Source organism: Acanthisitta chloris, unplaced genomic scaffold (genome assembly GCF_000695815.1).
Source record: "Acanthisitta chloris isolate BGI_N310 unplaced genomic scaffold, ASM69581v1 scaffold1934, whole genome shotgun sequence".
NCBI lineage: Eukaryota > Metazoa > Chordata > Aves > Passeriformes > Acanthisittidae > Acanthisitta > Acanthisitta chloris.
The window spans coordinates 28,901-48,253 of record NW_008669668.1 but is presented as its reverse complement, the minus strand read 5'-3'; the positions used below and the strand labels follow the sequence as shown (position 1 = coordinate 48,253).

General features: G+C 37.3%; 1 protein-coding gene across 1 annotated transcript in view; it reads right to left on the bottom strand.

The window, feature by feature from the left end:
• The window catches only part of LRRK2 (leucine-rich repeat kinase 2), a gene marked incomplete at its 5' end in the record, with an annotated part of 58,056 nt that overhangs the window by 14,493 nt on the left and 24,210 nt on the right, over nt 1–19,353 (bottom strand). Inside the window, 19 exons of the mRNA XM_009073389.1 lie at nt 150–250; nt 595–741; nt 1,695–1,886; nt 2,040–2,186; nt 3,190–3,344; nt 4,261–4,448; nt 5,285–5,373; nt 5,952–6,153; nt 8,022–8,240; nt 9,497–9,624; nt 10,609–10,838; nt 11,477–11,658; nt 12,043–12,229; nt 13,272–13,365; nt 14,031–14,179; nt 15,930–16,180; nt 16,679–16,899; nt 17,361–17,430; nt 18,164–18,285. Of these exons, the coding sequence (XP_009071637.1) occupies nt 150–250; nt 595–741; nt 1,695–1,886; nt 2,040–2,186; nt 3,190–3,344; nt 4,261–4,448; nt 5,285–5,373; nt 5,952–6,153; nt 8,022–8,240; nt 9,497–9,624; nt 10,609–10,838; nt 11,477–11,658; nt 12,043–12,229; nt 13,272–13,365; nt 14,031–14,179; nt 15,930–16,180; nt 16,679–16,899; nt 17,361–17,430; nt 18,164–18,285 (3,074 nt within the window). The remainder of the gene's footprint in view (nt 1–149; nt 251–594; nt 742–1,694; nt 1,887–2,039; nt 2,187–3,189; nt 3,345–4,260; nt 4,449–5,284; nt 5,374–5,951; nt 6,154–8,021; nt 8,241–9,496; nt 9,625–10,608; nt 10,839–11,476; nt 11,659–12,042; nt 12,230–13,271; nt 13,366–14,030; nt 14,180–15,929; nt 16,181–16,678; nt 16,900–17,360; nt 17,431–18,163; nt 18,286–19,353) is intronic.

Genomic DNA, 19,353 nt, shown 5'->3' with positions numbered 1-19,353 from the left:
ACTGCAAACAGCACAACCTCTGCAGCTCTGAAGTAAACTGAGCAATGTTTTGGAGTGAAGACTTGAAATTTACTGCAGCTTTTAAAGCTCTTCACTAGGGTTGGCATTCCATGAGCAGAAAAAAAAAAAAAAAAAAGAGTATTTCTTACTTGTCTTAGGAGCCTGAGGGAAGTATGTTTATTGAAAATCTTTACAGCAACCTCTTCTCCACCATAGGATGCACGGTACACAGAGCCAAACCCACCATCACCTTTGGAACAACAACATTGAAAAGACTATCAGAAACAAAGGGATATCAACCATTTCTCAAAAAAAAACCCCCATAGCTAAAAAGGTTTAATTTCAAAATGTGTGGATCATCTACTGCATTAAGCTTCATGGATCAGTAATCTAAGCACATAAAAGACAGTGTCCTAGTGTACAAGTTAATGGAAAATTAAAAACTCAATAGCCTGAAATTCAGAATGCCTTAAAAAATACATTTCTTCAAAAAAAGAAGTCTCATAAAATGTTTTCCATGTGTAGCAGAATTGACTTCAATTGACTTGTTTAGATAATCTCTGTAAAAATACCCCACTATGAAATGATGCTTACCCAAGAGAAATTCAGGAGCTTCATCAAATTCCAGGTCATCATTGTTCAACATAATATTTCTAGGCAAATCTGCCAGTATCAGATCAGGAGCAATCTGAGCAATTGGAATGGTCTGTCTTGGTTGATCTGGATTTACCAAGAGGTCACCTGAGAAAAACAAATGAGAAAATGAAAAAGAAAAAAAAAAAAAAGGGTAATCAGCATTCAAAAGGCACTGAAAGGCACATCTATCTCTGTGAGTGCCTAAGGTCAGTATACCTAAAGTTAGATTCATGTGTGAATCATGAACACACACTAATTGTCACTCAAAGTAATGTATCTTACATATTTAAGCATTTTCTTTCAGAATAAGTACCAATCAAACGTTGATAGAAACTGTTGCTGTGTAACAGCACCAAATTAACCAAAATATTATTTTTCTGGCTGTAAAAAGATAGAATGCTGTTTGTATGTAGAATGTAATCCTGATTATTGCCTTTTAAATTATTGTTCTGTGTGATCTAATCAGAAGACCAGTTTTATTATGTGCTGGATTCAGTTCCAAGAATGAAGTTGCATGATCAATATTACAACAAAATTATTATTTTCATTATAAGATGATCATAAAATGAGACAGGGGAGATCCAGATTAGATGTTAGGAACAATTTTTTCCCTATCAGAGTGTTCAGGCATTGGGATATTGCCCAGGGATATGGTGGAGTCACCATCCCTGGAAGGGTTTAAGAGGTGTCTGGATCTGGCACTGGAGGATCTGGTTTAGGGTTTAGTGGTTCCAGCAGTGACAGGTTAATGGTTGGACTCGATGACCTTAGAGGTCTCCTCCAACCTTGATGATTCTATGATTCCAAGATTATTGCAATTTTTCCATGACTACACAGAGTAGCTTCAATCTGTCTTACATTCTGTACTTATATATACTAGACATCTCTTACATAAAAAACCCCAAGTTGCTTTTGACTTATACTGTAATTATTTCTTACAGAAATAAAATGTTTTTAAAATAACTTGAAGTACCCAAAATGTTATAAAGGGGATGTCACATAACATCTGTCTACATACAGATGTACCTCTATATACCTCAAATGGCATAAATATATACCTTCTTCAGCTTTTCTAAGCAAGTCATCAAGAAGTATTTTTTGGTGTTCTTCACCATCCTGAAAGCTGTACAGAGCCCATTTCTTCAACAGTGTTTCCCCTTCACCACATACATCTATATCCAACAAACCTGGAAACCATTCTTCCATAAGAGAATCTATGTGATCCACAACTTGCCCCAAAAGGATGCACCCTGGAAGAAACCAAGAGAGGGAAGTTACAGACACAATCTGCCATGCTTTTAATTACAAAGAGAAACTCTACATTCCAAAGGCAAAAGCACAACAAACCAAAGTGCCAAGTTGCAATCAAACAGGAGGAAAAATCAAGCTCAGGAATTATTAACCTTTTCTGCAAGAAGGTGCTGTAATTTTCAAAAAACTATCAGGGTTGTTGTCAAATAATGCTGATTCCACTAGGCAATAAGCTTCAGGAGACCAATTCAAGTAGATGCCTTGTCTCCAGTACATTCTATTAGGACGAAGAGCTCGCTCTGGAAAATACAAAATGAAGATTAAAAATCTGATTTCCAGTATAAATATAATAGTTTAAAAATATTCAGAATAATTCACTGTACTTTAAAAATTTAATTACGAGTGTAGGTTTATACCTACACAAATAGCAAACAAAATAAAGGCTACAACTTTGCAGGCAGCATAGCCCCACAAAAGCTGAATATATGGCAACTGGTGTTCAGTTCTATAAGGCACATCCACAAACCAGAAGTATTTAATCAGATGGCAAGTCATGTAGCAGGCAGGGATTACAGAAAGGCTTGAGAACATTCAGGTTCAAGCACAGAATATCTCAGGCAACATATGAAAAAAAGTCAGTGACTTAGATTCTTCTCCTGTCTCACACTCATCAAACAGCAGTGGAATCTGAGTGGAATTTGATGCTCAGAAGAAATCTCAATCCAGGACAGCAGGTAGATAGAAATGGTATTTGTAGAGCATTAGTAATGAATATTTCTCCTACTTGACTTGTCACCAGCATTGCACATAAATCACACGTGATAAAAGCAAAGATGAATGATATCGCAACGTTCAGCATTTTTTTCCTGTCAAAGCATGGGATTATTGGGAAAAAAAATTAGAGACATGGCATCTCCTTCTGATAAAAGCAAAGCTTTTAGGCTTTCAGAAAGGGAGAATCAATGAACCTGAAGAATAGCAGTTTGTTTTTCTGTGTGGAAGACATATTATTTCCTGTATTCTTTGTGGAAGCAAATAGCAATATTGAGGAAACATAAGGATTTCCTCCATCTCTAGCATGTGAAAGACAGAAATTTTCTTTTGCACACCTGAAAGAACAGGCACTACCTGATCCTGGATATTTCCAAGTTCCAAAAATGACCACAGCCTTTTCTCACATTTGTCACATGGCCAGAAATCAGCTAAAGCACAACAATGTTGGGGATTGCTGCCTTAACATGCAAGTGTTGATATGCAAAGCAAACTTGTTCACCATTGCTTTTGAAGATAAAAGATTTGTACCTCTTCCTGACAGCATGTAAGGTGATATTTCAAGCAACCTGTTGATCAGCCTGGACCAAAATCCCATGGGAAAATATGGCATCTCATAAAGCCTGATGATAATCTCTGAGTTTTCACAGTGGGGGAGCTCTATAACAGGTCTGTGGTCAGACAAACTGAAAGAATAAAAACATTAGGAGAGTATTTGATCATGTACTTTATCCCAACTGATGGCATACATTATTTACTATGCAAAATGTATTATTTATTAATGAATGCATGATTCAGATGATCAGGGAGCTGACAGACAGTGCATTATTCTGCTTGGTTGTGCTAAATGAAGTTCTGCTCTAATTTAAACCCAACAGAACCTCACTGACAATCATCAGGTATTGAATGTAAATGTGAGAAAAACCTGAGACAGATGTATAAGGCAGGTAAGACATTCAAACAAAGTCTTATTCCAGGACTTTAAAGGACACATAAACCCTAACCAATGCAGCCATGTAACACTCTCAGCAACATAAGCATTATTAAACACATTAGGGAAATCTGTAACTGAGGCAGAGAAACTGTGTTATCTGTTCAGATAAAACAAAAATACTGCATTCAAAGTCAGAATGCTTTTTTCTTTTTGTCACCACATTTAATATCCAGACTGTTTGGAGGAGATACTGCCTCTGAGCAACTTGCCTGTGGTTCTCACTTCAAGCAAAGAGGTTATAGAAATTCATGGTTATCTTTTATATTGCAGTAAGTATCTGCAGTGCTAACACACTACTACGTGCAATTCAGTTATATCTCTCTGGTGTAGCCCTGGTAAATGTAAAAGAAATATTATCCTCATAAAGCACTTTATCATTTATGGATTCCACTGACTCACCATGCTGATACAGTGTAAGCTTTATCTGCTGCAGGATCAGTGTAACATATCTCTTCTGAGAGCATTTACTAAAATGCAGTATGCCAAGTATATATCATGCTTTCATAGCCCAAATTCTCTGAGGATCAGTCAAACTAGTTAGCCTGCTGGGAGGTTTTTATTTTGATCTCTCTCTATGGCTATCACTTGTGGTTTAGCTCTTTGCTTACCTGCTTGGGATTAGTAGTTGATCCTCTCCTAATGGCAAAGCAATCTGAAACTTTTCCAGAAGCTTGAAGTATTGTGACAAGTAGATCTTAGGAAACTTGCTCTTCTTTAAAAGGAATTTTTCCACATCTGAACGCTTTACAATTCCCTTAGGGTATTTAGAAAAACCTTCCACTTTCACCATCAGAATCTTCCAAAAAAGAGTGAAACAATTTCAGGTGTACATTCACCATTAGATTGCATTTGCCTGACAAACTTTGTCCCCTGAAATAATTGGTAGTCTAATATTTAAGGGGGAAAATGAACCCTTTCACAGTGAAACCAAACATTTCCACAATGCTGCACAGCAAGAACACTGCAGTGATAAACTGTGCCCTGTCTGAGCCACTTGTGTAGTTTTCACTGTGTGTTGTGATCTTCTAAGCCTTTCCTCACTCTTAATCCTACCAGTTTTAACAACTCAAATATTCTTTTTTTTTTTCCATCCCATTTCCTGCACTGAGTGAAAGTTACAGTTTCAGAGGTTAGGAAATCTGAATATGTCTAATAAATGTTGAGAGTGTTTCTAGATCAACATTTCAATGATGGTTTCACGTAGTTAGTTTGCTGCTCTCCCATTCCAACACGTGAATCCATATCACTCACTTTCCTCTGCCATCTCTACCAAGCATACAATGACACTTCTTCCCCCATTCTTATAAATTTAATAAAAAATTCCAGCTTTCATCTCAACTAATGGCAGGATTATGGAGTTTTTCTCTTCTACATGTATCATTGTGTCTGACACAGTACAAATTATATTGGACATTACAGAGTAAGAACATAGAAGCAATGAGACAGTTATTTGTCCAGAAAGCAAAGGATACAGAAAGAACTGGGTAAAACAAAACCATCTGGGCCCTGAGTAAAATCTAGACCCTGAAACCACAAAGAAATGGTGAAGAAGAACCACTGACAAGTTATAGTGGCTTCAGAGAGGGGAAAACATACCATGAATGTAGACACAAAAAGTAAGCAGAGTCTAACCTGTGCCATGATTTTACACAGCCACTTAGGATCCACAAAATACAGATCTCTTAGCTGTAGTGCTGGGTCTTGAAAATGAAGGAGTACACCTGCACAAAGAATATTTACTGTCATTAGTAATGCATTGCTCAAGCTCCATATTAAGCAGAGTAAACACCTCACACTGAGCTCTTTTTCTTCTGTGGCTTGACATAAGAAACTTAAATAATAAATACAGTTGTTGAATTTATGTCAATAGCTCAGGACAGTAGAATGCAATCATGGTTTGTTCAACTTCACCTTTATTTTCAATTTTTTTTGGTTAGACTTGTAATCTGACTTGCTCTTTTTGCCAAGCTCTTGTATGGTTTATTATTTAAGCTTGGGAAGACTGTATGGCACTGAGAGAAGCTGTTATAAGTATTCCTCTAACCACTATTCTATCAGAGCTGTTGGAGCAATTGCATCTTTCTTCAGCAACTGTGCTGTCTAACCAGCAGGTATGATGCTCCCAAGGAAGGGCAGTAGAGATCCTTTATGTCATGGAATTCCTTTATGAATGAACAACCTATTGGTACCCAAGCTTAGACATTGCAGCTCACCATGCAATTTAAAACCGTGTACAGGTCTGTCTGCTGCAGATTTGTAGCAAAGTGCTAACAAACATACACTGAAGATAATATTTTACCTGATTCATTCAAGAAGTGAATTGCATGAGGGAGTTCATTTTCATCCAGCTGTAAGTGGCTCTCCTGGACCAGCTCCAGTAAGCGTTTCTGATCAATCACAGGAAATTCAAGTGGGACATTTTTACGCTCCAGCAAGATTCTCTTTTCCAGCTCCAGGTAACTATCAGGAATTAGCTGACCAACCACTGGTTGATCCCTGATCTGTATAATTAGGAAAAATAATCTTAAATGTATGAATTTATTCATGTCAAATGCAGACAATAAAGCTAAGATGTAAGGTGAGAAAGTCCACTCAAAAGTAGCAGCAAGAAGGAACCAGAACACTCATTTATTGACTAACATGCCTTCTGAAAGGGAGATTTAACTCATCCTTCTTTCAGAATCATAATGTGTTTCTATAAATAAATACCCAAAGAAAATATTTCCATATTACATGTGCATGAAATATAACAAAGGAGGCCTTGGCAGAAGACACCATTTCAAAGAGAAGCTTTGACTCGAAGCAAAGGGAAAATATTCACTGTACAAGCACATGATGTCATACACCTCAGGTTAATAAAAGACAAACGAATAATAAAAAAAGATACCTCTTGTAATATGTAATCTCTCTAGCCATGTCTCTAAAGGAACTGGGGGGGAAAGGTTAGTAGGTTTTGATTCCAAGTCTCCACTGCTGATAGTCAGTGGACAAGAGAAGATGACAGAATAAATTCAGGCACATTGGTGACACTTTGGGGAAACAGTTGGGCTTTTTGCCCATGTTTCCTGAGCTTGAGCTCCTTCCTGGAGACACCCTTGGATGTTTGGTGTCAGCTAGCACCCAACCAGGTTTTGCTTTCTCCACGGGTGCCGAGCTATTCATTTTTTTGACAAAATGAGAAACACTTTTCCCTATATTTACAAACTGGCTTCTTAGCTTGCAAACTTGCTCTCCAAGAAGTCAACCACCAATGTACTGTGGTCTTTTCATGTGTCAAGAACATAATTAGTACTTTGTGCAAATGTAATTAGAACCTTGTGTCATTTCAAAGACTTCAGAGCACTTGATGACAATGCTGAATACTTAACTCACTTTGTCTCACCTGTCAGCAGTGAGACAAACCATTCAGCACTGGTTAGCTGTGCCTTGAACTGTGGAATGAAGTTAGGGAGATTCTGGATGTGGCTGTTAGTTTCTGAGAGAAACAAGAGGTGTGTGCACTCGTTGCCTCCTTTGGAACAGCACTGGTGTGAGGCTATTCATAAATACAGCATTTGCTCTATAAAAATCTTCTAAGCAGTAATTCAGAAGAAATTTGGGTTCTGCTAAGTTTTACTGAAGTAGCACGGGACATAATCTTTTCTTTTTTTAACATGTTATGACACTGTATGATTGATATTGTATATTAAAAAAAGAAGTATGTTCTTTTTGCTACAGGTTGGATCCTGCTCCATGCCTGGACTAGTCTCTTCATGCATGTCATTCACACCTAGAGCTTCATGCTGTGGCTAAGGACAGAGCAGGGAATGAGGGGTAGGGATGACTTTGGAGACAACAGAACTACAAGCGCAGATTCTCCCACCTAAGAGAATTATTCACTCCACAGGACCTTCCCTTCCTGCTTTAATTAATTTTCCTGTTTCTAGGAATAGCTTAATGCTGTGTAAACAAAATCAGTGAATGAAAAATTCGTTGGCTTTCAGAAATCACAAAATCCCATTTCCTGGTCCCCTGAGATCTTCCCATACTTCCTGTAATTTCATGCTGTCATCCAACAAAACCAGTTTTGAATCAAATTTCTTTGTAAGAAAAAAATTGCCTATTTTCACTTAAATATTCTGTTTATTCCTAGTGCTTGAAAACAGAACTTAGCTGAGGTTTACACTAAGAAGATTTTTGTGGTGGAAAATGAAATTAAACCAAAACTGGTGATTTTCCTCCATTACTTTGCTGCATGTAACATTTTATAGAAGGCAAGATGAGTTTGCTATCACACTAAAATACATTTAATTATTCATTAATGTTTAAAAATTTAGGTGCTGGACTAAAACTAGGATGTTTTCAACATTACAAACAGTGTGACTCTCACCTTGAAGTGCAGACTCTCCTTGACTATGATTTTCCGAAGTCGGATAATGGAATCAGATTCTTCTGTAGCATTCACAAAGTGATAATCTTGGATTGCTGGGAAGCCTCTCTTGTTCAGCAGCTCTCTGGTGATTTTACTCATGCAGGCCTTGCGTTGCATTTCATCAGACACATCTAAGTGAGTGCCCACGAGAATCACGGGGGACATCGAAGCTCGAGCCTGGTAGTAATATCCACAGTGTTGATTAACTCAATAGTGAATGTTTATTTCAGTGGTTTATATCCACGTGAAACGTGAGAAATTCAGTCAAAACAATAAAACTGGAAAAAAAGCAACTGTTTCTCCCTCTTTAAATATAACTCTCTTAACCAAGTCTGTAATCTGAAATACTATTTCATGTCTTGATTGAGAGTAAGTTTCAACTGCAATCCCATATAATAGCCTTGGCTGGATAAGGCAATAAAGATGCATTAGCCTATAAATACAAAACATAGTCTCCAACATACAGAGAGCAGTCTACTCAAAAATAGAAAGATTTAAAAAAAAATCAGCTTTGTCTCAAAGGAAGTAGTGTAGCTCTGGATTTCATTCTTCGCAGATTAACAGCATTGTCAGTAAGACAGAGAGACAACTGTATTTTTGGTTAAAAGCAGCCAACAAAACGAAAAAGCCAAAAGGAATGGTGCTCTGCTAGATGTCATTGGGACAGAGCAGCAATGAAATAGCAGCAAGGACTGTACAGCAAAGGAGGACACATCAGCAATGTCTTCATCAACACTCAACTGACTGCAGCCCCCTGTCCTGTATCACGGCTCAGGGTGAAGAGAGGGAGAAAGACAAGTTTAACAAACAGCATCAGCACACAAACTCTTTATGGAGTTGTGTTGCCCATTCATGGCTAACCATCCTGCAAAAGGAAAAGACAAGTAATGCTCACTGACCCTGGAGTGATTCCATCAAATGGAAATAAAACACTTAGAGCAAAAGAAAATTACACAGACACTCTCGGAACAGTTTTCCTACCACAGTTCTTGAACTGTTCCTATTAACAATGAGATGCTGAGCATACACTCAATAGCATTGAGATTTCAACTTTGCATCTAGTCAGTTTTAAATTAGCCTAATTCTGACTCCCCCAGAATTTACACTGCTGTAAAAGAAAAAGAGCAGGCTTAGCTTGTCATTCCTTTGATACTATCCTTCTTATTTTTATCAGTCCATTCAAAATATTGCCAGAACACACAAACTATTCTTTTGCACAGCACTTTGTACCATTTTAAGTACAAAATGGTGCTGATCGTGTCTTTGTATGGCCAAAAATATTTTTAGATGCAATATATAAGCTCTTGTTTGATCTTACTATTTTTATTTCTTGAAGAGCTTCTTTCCTCTTCCCCTGTCTAAAAGTATTTGTGGTTAATTTTCTATCTCCCCACAGCTCCCTGGAAAGTGGAATCCCATTCTGTATGGCTTACCTTGATGTTAAAAAGCCATGGCTTCATAGCATCCACCTCTGCTTGTCCTTTGCTGAGATCATAAACAGCAAGATATAAAGCTCTTTGGGTCATAAAATGAGGGTGGGTACTGTAGAACTCTTCTTGTCCTAGTGATCAAAAATTTCCATTGTTTAGTACTTGCTTTATGGAAGATCTTCAGATGACAAAAAGGCAGAAGAACACTGACTAGTAATTGACAAATGAAATTAATATTTGCAGAATATTATCTAAATCTATAGGAAACCCATAATTTATGAATTTTTATGAATTTTAGACAGGTACTCTGGTAGTTCAGTGAGTGAAGTGCAGTCTTGAAACACCTAAGCTAGTTTTAAACCTAGAAGTGCAAAATTTAACAACTGGATCAACATGGTTACTGCAAAGACAACTTGAAAGGTCATGATTCTTCTAAAACTCCAATACTGTACTTCTCCCTTGCTCCTTCCTTCCCTTCCTACCTTCTTCCTTCCCTTTCTCCTATCCTTCCAGCAACTTCAGAATAAGACTCCTAAATTCACAGGATTAAGCACAAAAATCACAACTGAAGCTGGACCTCCAGCTTGAATGCTGTTCATCTGTGCTGATCCATTGTGATACAGACTCGATTTAAATGATGACTGTTTAAAAATAAGTTTTCTATAGTCTGTATTAGGCCTGAATTTTAGAAGTACTTCTGTAGTTCCCCAAACTTAGGAAGTTTTCTGGAAGCCCAAGGCTCAAACAGTGCTTTGTTTTCTATAATGAACTTGTGGTACTGCAGAGCCTAGAGAGACCCAGACTATAAAAGGGAGAAACAGTCAAATGGAAGATTCTTCTGGTGACACAAACAGTTTCTTACTGTTCTGAAATGATTATTCTAAAGTGCTGCAGTTGAAATGAGTGGTCAGATCACATTTGGTGATGAGAACTTCCTAAGGCTTAAGGATTAGCTGCTAGTTTACAGAAATCACTAACTTATAAGTGGTCACTCAAGTTTTGTTGTAAGTTTGTGATTCTACTGTCCCTAATTTGAAATTTCACAGGCTAAGAATTAGCAACACATTAACACGTTAGAAAAGACAATAGTAAAGGACAACAAGCTCTTGAAATACCTCCAAAATCCCACACATTTAATATGAGCTCTTTCTTCATTTTGCCTTTCCCTTGAATGATCCAGTCTCTCACATCAATGCCTACTGTAGGTTTAGGAGAGCCCAGTTCTGTTCGTTTGCTTTTCATCAATTGTTGTAGCAGGGTTGTTTTCCCACTGCCAGTGTTTCCAACAATCATGAGCTTCATTCTGTTATAAGGCACAGCTTTCTTCAGTCGTTGTTGAAGAAATCTGGCATAAAAAAAGTTTGCAAAATTCACAGAAGTGTATAATAAAGAAAAACACCAACAGAACTCAAGACCAAGGAAAAATCTAAGCCCATACTTTTCTCTTCAAATGTTCAATATTTCTCTGACATTACTGGGCTTTTAACTGTCTATTCTTATTTCTGACTTGAAAGCTAAAATTTAATTCAGAACATCTTTGTTTGTTTTGTAATTCCCCCAACACTGTGCTCTGTGCAATGCACTGGGGAACACAAGAAACATACTACAAATGGTTGGTAAGCACCATTTAATACCTGGTTTATAAAAGCAAGAGGTAACACTAACATGGCCTAAATGACTCTAACCTATTTTTAAGTGTTGACATGATATGAAAGTTTTTTCCTCTGGGAGTGGTGAGACCCTGTCCCAGGTTGCCCAGGGAGGCTGTGGCTGCCCCAGACCTGGCAGTGTTCACAGCCAGGTTGGATGAGCCTTGAGCAACCTGATCTGGTGGGAGGTGTCCCTGCCCAGGGCAGGGGGTTAGGACTAGATGATCCATAATGTCATTCCAATCTGTAAAAATTCTGTGATTCTATGATAATGCTTATTGCATATTCCAAGGAAGTAAAATATTGAATATTCAAGAGCAATAGTGCAACAAACCTGATAATGTCTCTGGCTTTGCATCCCACATGTTTGAAGTCTAAATTAAGATGGAGCCCTTCCAGAGGAAGATCCCAGATTTTGGACAGTCTTCCCATTTCATCTGGAAAGAATCTCAAATCAGGATTATAACTTACATCCAGAGAAGTCAAGTTCTCTAGGAAACCAATCTGAGGAGGAATCTGAATAAAAAAAGAATATTTAACAGGCAATTTAACATTTTAAAGACATGTATGAACACGAATACATTAAACTAACAAAACTAGGTATTATTTTTACTGCTGTAGTTTGGGTTTTTTTAATAAACAGGCCTAATATCCCACACTAATAGAGCAAGGACCACATACTTAATTCATTATACAAACTGATCACGACACATTCCAGGAAGAAATGCTTAATAGAATATGATGATTTCCATTGACAGAAAGTACCACTTGCACTTATACACCATTTCACTAATAGAATGTATAACGATACGAGAGGTGACAAAAATCAAATGAACTTTGAAAAATTGAATTCAACTGAAAAGCAGCTTCATTTTCTTTAGGTAGAATCTTATACTTTACCTCCTTTAACTTGTTGTGGGACAGGTGTAGCTTTTCTAGCCTAGACCATGCACATGCCTTTTCACTCAAGTCCAAGACATCAATTTGATTATGATTAAATAACAGCTCCCTTAAGTTTAATGATTTCCAGTGCACAGGTCCAGGCAGGATTACAATCTTGTTTTGGCTTAAATCTACTGATCTCAAACTGAAAACATGAGAATAAAAAAGAGAGGAGTTAGCAAATGGAAAAAATAGAACTCAGACTAAGTGGACCTGTATTCACTTTTAATAAACAAGTGGATTAGCTATCAGAACAAATGCTTTGCCCACAGAAACCTAGAGAGAAGTAGATAAAACACATGTATGTGCACAAATGACACAGTTCACCTACATCTGTTGGACAAATCTGCTGTTTGTTACTGTGGAACATGAAGCAAACAAAACCCCATGCGATGCCTTATTGATTTGTCTGAGCTGGGAGATGTGGAACCTGAAAGCTGAACCTTTTGTCAACACACCCATTGAACCTGCTGCTGGGAATATAAAAGTTAGCATGCTGAAACTGTGTAATTTCATGTTAATAATGACATGCCCTATGTAAATTTGATTAATCTCAGTTCACAAATCTGTGTAACTGCCCTCAGCACTCACATCTACCCACATCTCTCAGATAACAGATCTGATCATCCCTTCTAGGCACTCCTCTCATCATCTGATTCTAGTGATATGTTAGGGTCAGCAACTTCTATAAAAAACAAGCAGAAGGCAAATTTTCACGAGTGATGTTCTGAAGGTATAGCAAAATAAATGTCACATGCATATTTATCACAATTCCATTTAGAGGAAGTGACATTCTTTGGGATGAAATCGCCTTGTGCAGAAGTCTGCAGAACTTCTTGAAAAGGAAAAATTGCCATTATGTTTTTATTGCCAGTTTCAAGGAAATATTAAATTAATTCTTCTCAGCAAGAATGGTCAGTTTCAACTGCCAGGCAATATGTTTTCAACAACAATGATTTCAATCTGAGGAACACAATTTCTCAAAATCATGAAAAAAATGGGACTAATTTGTCTTCAGTTAAAAACTTAATGGCTGAATAGCCATTAAAGTTGTGTATTTAACATGTTAGAGAGGATTTACTGAAAAATCAGTAAAACATGCAGTATTTTCTAGTTAATGAAGGCCTTGCCATCAAATTTTCTTCATCAAGAACTTAGTATTAACTTCAATAAATAAAATGACTTACTGTGGTAGAAGGAGTATTGCTTCTGGAACACTAGTAAAACAATTCTGGGATAATTTTAAACTTGTTATGCTGGATGACAAATCAGGTATCCTTTCTAGAGCAGAAAAAGAGGTTAATCTTATTATTTTTAAGAAGTGTTTAAATTATTTTTAAGACTGGAATAGAGTCAAGGAGAGACTAAAAGGTCAGTCTGTCATTTTCATGCATAGGTTCTGTATCAGCTAATGAAGGTAGAATTCAAATCTTTTTTTGTTTTTTGAGGCTTATTTAAAACTAAACTCCCCAAATGAATTAATACATTGGCTTTTGCCACATTACATATTACCCTTCATCTCACAGTGGCATTAAACACTGAAATAATCTTACACTTTCTGTATTGCCAGTACACATAACATTCCCATATGAGCCAGGATGCACTGGGTCTTACTCATATAGAAATGAGTCCAACTGTTCACTGTGTTTAATGCAGGTGTAAGAGTTCCCTTCTGAAATACAGTGACAATTTTAAAATGTCAAAGTACACTCCATGATTTTTATAGCATCCACTACAAAGGTTGAAACAGGAGGAGTTTGCTGAGTCAGATCACATGCCTGAAGCATATTCCATCCCTCATGTGATCAAAAACTGATGCCTAGGGAACTGTATAAACAGGGACAAGCATATGTGATCTTCTTCTCTGTTCTCCCAAGCCTCCAGTTGCTGCTGGCAGAGGAATTTTGTGACTTGGAATGCTGGATCCTATTTTCACAGATACTTACCAAGAGCATTCATCCTGGCATTGAACTGCTCCAGTTTTGTACAGCCCATGAAGACATTATCAGCAAGAGATGAAATATTGTTCTTACTAATGTTTAAAATCTTCAGTTCTTTCAAGCAGATGGGTGAACATAAGCATGAAATTTTGTTTCTGTGATAACAAGGAGAAAAAGAAATCCTATGTTTTATTTAGGAACTATTAGGTAAAAATTGAGAGTCGAAAGCAAAGAGTATTGATCTGACAATGACATCCTTAATAAAAAAAAAACAACAAAAAATAAGAGTTCTATCTATATAAAGAATGACCAGTCAGCAAAAACACTGTGGAAACATGGAATGACATGACTGATATTAAGATTACTTTAATTAATTTGGAAAGCAAATGTCAGAATGTACTGTAAGGTGTAATTTTCTCATTACATACTAGAGCTCCATCCCACACAAAGAGGATTGTTGCATTTGTGAGGAGCTGTTTGTTTACAAAAGATCTGTGTTTGCAGGATTATATCCACACAATTACTATCAACCTAAACAACTCCTAAAAAAAGGAGTTCCATATAGGGAATACAATTCAGGATTAGTATATAATGTTACAAGCAATGTATTCTGGGGAGGAGAACACCAGAAAGAGACAAAGATCCTGAAAATACCAAGATAAAAAAGCCATGCAGGACTGTTTGGCAAGTGTAATGTTGCTAATAAAGCTCAAAATGAAGAAATACAATGGGATTTTAAATTTCAAACAGTGCTTTTGTAAACTCCTTCACATCCTTAATTCTGCTTTAGTTACATGTGTGGCTATCTTTATCCTGTGTAAAAGATATCACCTTCTCATGTAGAATAGACTGTAGGAAATGAATGAGACATTATCTGCAGCTTACAGAGCTATCACCAACAGCATTCATAGAAGTTCCATATGGGTATGAATTATCTCCCTCACTAACAAATATGATAAGAAGAACTGGTAAACAAAAAGCTTCATATTTTCTATTTCTATCATTCCAAACATAACTACACCAATACCTGCAATTTCATGAATACCTCCAAAAAAGCTTTTGTGAATATGAAATGAAGTGGAAACTGCATTGTGTATGCAGAAAATGTAGTTGAATATGTTAGGCCACACAGCCAACCCTCTGGATGGATAGTCTGGCAGCAGGAAACACTCAACTACAACACTGTGTTCAGTTCTGGCCCCTCAGCTCAGGAGGGACATTGAGGGGCTGGAGCAGGTCCAGAGAAGAGCAACGAGGCTGGTGAAGGGACTGGAGCACAAGTGGCATGAGGAGAGGCTGAGGGAGCTGGGGGTGTTCAGCCTGGAGAAGAGGAGGCTCAGGGGAGACCTTCTCACCCTCTGCAACTCCCTGACAGGAGGTTGGAGTCAGGTGGGGGTTGATCTCTTCTCCCAGGCAACCAGCAGCAGGACAAGAGGGCACAGACTCAAGCGCTGCCAGGGGAGGGTTAGGTTGGGTATTAGGAAGAGATTTTTTCCAGAGAGAGTGACCAGACATTGGAATGTGCTGCCCAGGGAGGTGGTGGATTCACCATCCCTGGAGGTTTTCAAGCTGAGACTGGATGTGGCACTTAGTGCCATGGTCTAGTGACCACAGGAGGGTTGGACTGGATGATCTTGGAGGTCTCTTCCAACCTGGTTGATTCTATGATTCTATCTTCAGTATGTCACTGAAACTGTTAGATTCTATCAGGGCTCAAAGATATTCTCATGGACTTTTTAATACAACACTGAAATTGTAGCAATTTACACATTTGGAAGATAATCTCAGTGTTTCACTGGTGACTGAACAATCCTTTCCATGCTATAACAGTCATCATTCTGCATGGCAAATGTATGATTTCCTGTCATGTTTGCTGTACTACAGCTCAGTTACTGATGTACTCACCCTTCTAGTGACAACTGCTCCAGGTTTTCAGCAACACTTGTAAGAAACTCAGGAGTGCTCACCAGCTGATTATATGAAAGATTAAGCTGCTTTAGGGTTGGACATCTGAGGTATGGATCCAAAGTGAAGGAAGGTCCAATGTCATTTCGAGAGATATCAAGATTTGCAAGACAGTTCATTTTCAGCAAATAAGTTGGAAAAGAAGTAAATCTGTTACTGTGCAAATCCAAGTAAGTCAAGCATTTCAAGTTCTGAAAGAAAAGGACAATTTGTTTTGAAAATGTTCAAAAAATATGAATGTATAGGTTTATAATTGAGTTATATCTTCATTCAATTTATTAATTTCTTATATTTCTCTCACTAGGAAAAATAGCAGAAAATAGCAATCACACCCATATAACCTGTAATATTCCTATTGCAAAGTAAAATATAAAGCATCATTCAAATTTGATTAGCTCAGTTTCATAAAATTTTACAGGCATTAATGGCCTGAAGTTCTCAGTTTTACTTACATTATTATGCTACTTAATATAACAAGTATTAAGGCAGTTCCCTACAGTAAATGACTTAAAACACTTTTAGTTCTAGGTGAACATTAATCCACTGAATGAAAATTGAGTGAATGTATGAAGCATGCAAAAATACACACCCATATCCCCTCAGTAATATTGCTATGGATCCATTATTAGAGCTAAACAATTTATTTTAACTCATTTCAGCTTGTATTATGTAAAATGATGCAGAATTACTTCACACAGTTGTTCTGGAATGTTTGTAAGAGTGTTTTGGTGGAGCTCCAGTCTCTCAAGGTGTTCCAGATGACTAGTTAAGCAGCTGTTCTGGCTGATGGCATCAATGTTCTCCAGCTCATTTGATGAAAGATCTAGTGATTTAATACATTCTCTCTCGGAGATCAATGAAGAAAGACTGTCTGATGGTCTTAAGTGTGGTGAAAATTTTGAGACGCCTTCTATTAAAACATAACATGTGAAAAATACCATGATTTAGCTTATCATTTAAGTAAAATTAAGATCAATCAACTTGGGATCTAAAGGTGCAGAAGACAACGAATGTTTGGATATTGGTTAAGGCCCAAACCCATGATGACTTCTATTAAGACACAGAAATCTATCAGACAGTGGGGAAGAAATGGATGTTTATGTGCTGCACAACAGAAGGAGCTTTTGAAAGCTAACAAGGGCACTCATGAAATTTCATTGCCTGTTGAATTCTATAGAAATCATTTGTAAAGGGCAGGAAAAAAAGAAGTCCCTACATATGAATTATTTGTACTCCACTGCAGTATTGCCAAAATGCATCATCATCTTGTAAACAAATATATAATCTGACTAAAATCTTTGCATGCTATGCTTGTCAACGCATTAAGGATGAAAAATCTGTTATGTACATTAAATTGTATAGTTTACTTACTGGGGGATTCATCTGAAAGCAAGAATTTTCTTCTTTGTTTCATTAATGGTTCATAATCTGAGCCCGGTCCCTGCAAAATCCCAAAGAGAAAAACCAGTTAGGAACAAATGCAGATATCTGAAATGATCAAAATTCAGTAAATCTCTTCTTATTGTGGCTCCTTTTTATCAGAACTTACAGGGAGAACCCTAAGAAACTGTACACGTCAGCTCAAAATAACATCAGGTCACATCTTTATAAAACTTTCTGGTCCTTGCAATATGAAAAGAATAGTGGATTTAAAGTGCAATGGAAGTAGTGCATTTTTTGGCAACCTAAAATGACTTTCACTAGGGTAGGGTGAATGGATGGAGCAGGATATTACAGAAAATAACTTCCTCTAGGGAAGCCAATCTCTCCAGTTTCCCCTTCCAGTCAATGGAAAGGGACAAGTTCCTTTCAAAGGAATCTGACTTTGATTCCACCCATTTGTCCTCTTAGGTCTTCTTGTGGAATCTCTCTCCACTGACTGCAGCTGAAGATACACTTAGGGGTATTTAAGCCTTTGTGGCCTATTTCCACTTGAACACCAGATCAGAAATTTGAACAACTACTCCTAATTTGACACCTACCTTTTAGTGGACATAAATTTTTGCTGCCATACATTCCCATCCATACAGTGCATCACAACAGAAGGAAATGGCAGAAGTGAGACAGAAGCCCATAGGGTTACCTGATCTTTCCTAACGCTTGATTATTAATAATTTTGCAGTGGGCAATGCAGATGGACTTAAAAGCCAGGAATGAACAAGGATCTGACTTACCACAGAGTGGGAATGTCGAGGCAAAGCAAGAGAACCTCTTTGACCTGCCACTTCCCTACAGTAGGAATCAGCAGCTGCAATGGAATTGGACTTCTTTTTTGTAAAAAGTAAACCTTCACTTCCTTGAACACAGGAGGAGAAATAAGGAATAAAATGTATATAAGATGAGGCTCAGAATTCAACTGTAATACAGATGCTGGCACACAAAGGAGAGATTAGTTTCAAGAGCATCAATCCTGGCAGGATCTCACTGCTTAATTGTGTGTGCAAGAGGCCAATAATGCTGTCAATGTGTTTTAGAGCACACACCTTACTAACCTAACATGCTTCAAATATGCAGGTTGTTAGACTGATGCTTTATGCCCTAAAATTTCCATTGGGTTGGGATTATTCTACATGTTTCATAACACATCTTTCTGCTGCTGCAGTGTAAATCAGTTTTTAAAACAGAAGAAGTTTGTACTTCCATAGATAAGTCTGCACTCCCACATTTACTGAGAACAAAGGACCAAATGTAACTCTGGATTTGGTGATTTAGGGTTATCTGGACCCATTTGGTCTCCCTTTTCTCAAAGCTTCTTTTAAAACTCCTAAAATCACTCCTGTTAGCAAAGCCTTTATTTTTTTAGGCTAACAACTTTTCTATGTGGGACAACAAATAGACCTACAGAACTGAAAATTGGTGCTGAATGATACGAAGAAAAAGAACAAAACAGAGAATCCTGAGCAATATTTTGGTTCTGATTCCAAAGTTCAAATTCCTGATCTGTGACAACTTTAAGTAGAACAACTTTCTTAAACAAGAGGAACATTTGAACAACAACAAAGAAAAAAAGATATGTTGCAAGTTAAGGCCACTTACTCTTTTTATTAAGTAGGTGATATTTTAGACAGAAATGCTGTTTTTATAAGCTAAAGGCATTCAGATCTCCTGACATGCTTCAAGAATGATGTTGAACTGGACATAAACCTGGCATTGACACATTCTGATCAATTATCTTTGGCATAGGCCTCGTTTCACCTACTTTATTTCTTAATAAAGTAATTTCTTAATTTCTAATATAGACCTCTATACCAGACCTGGTTGTGTGAACTTTATTTACAGATTTCTAGATCAAAATACTCCTGACTTCATGATGAGACAAACTGGGCTCTTGATGCACTTGCTTTGCTATAGACTATAAAGGTGG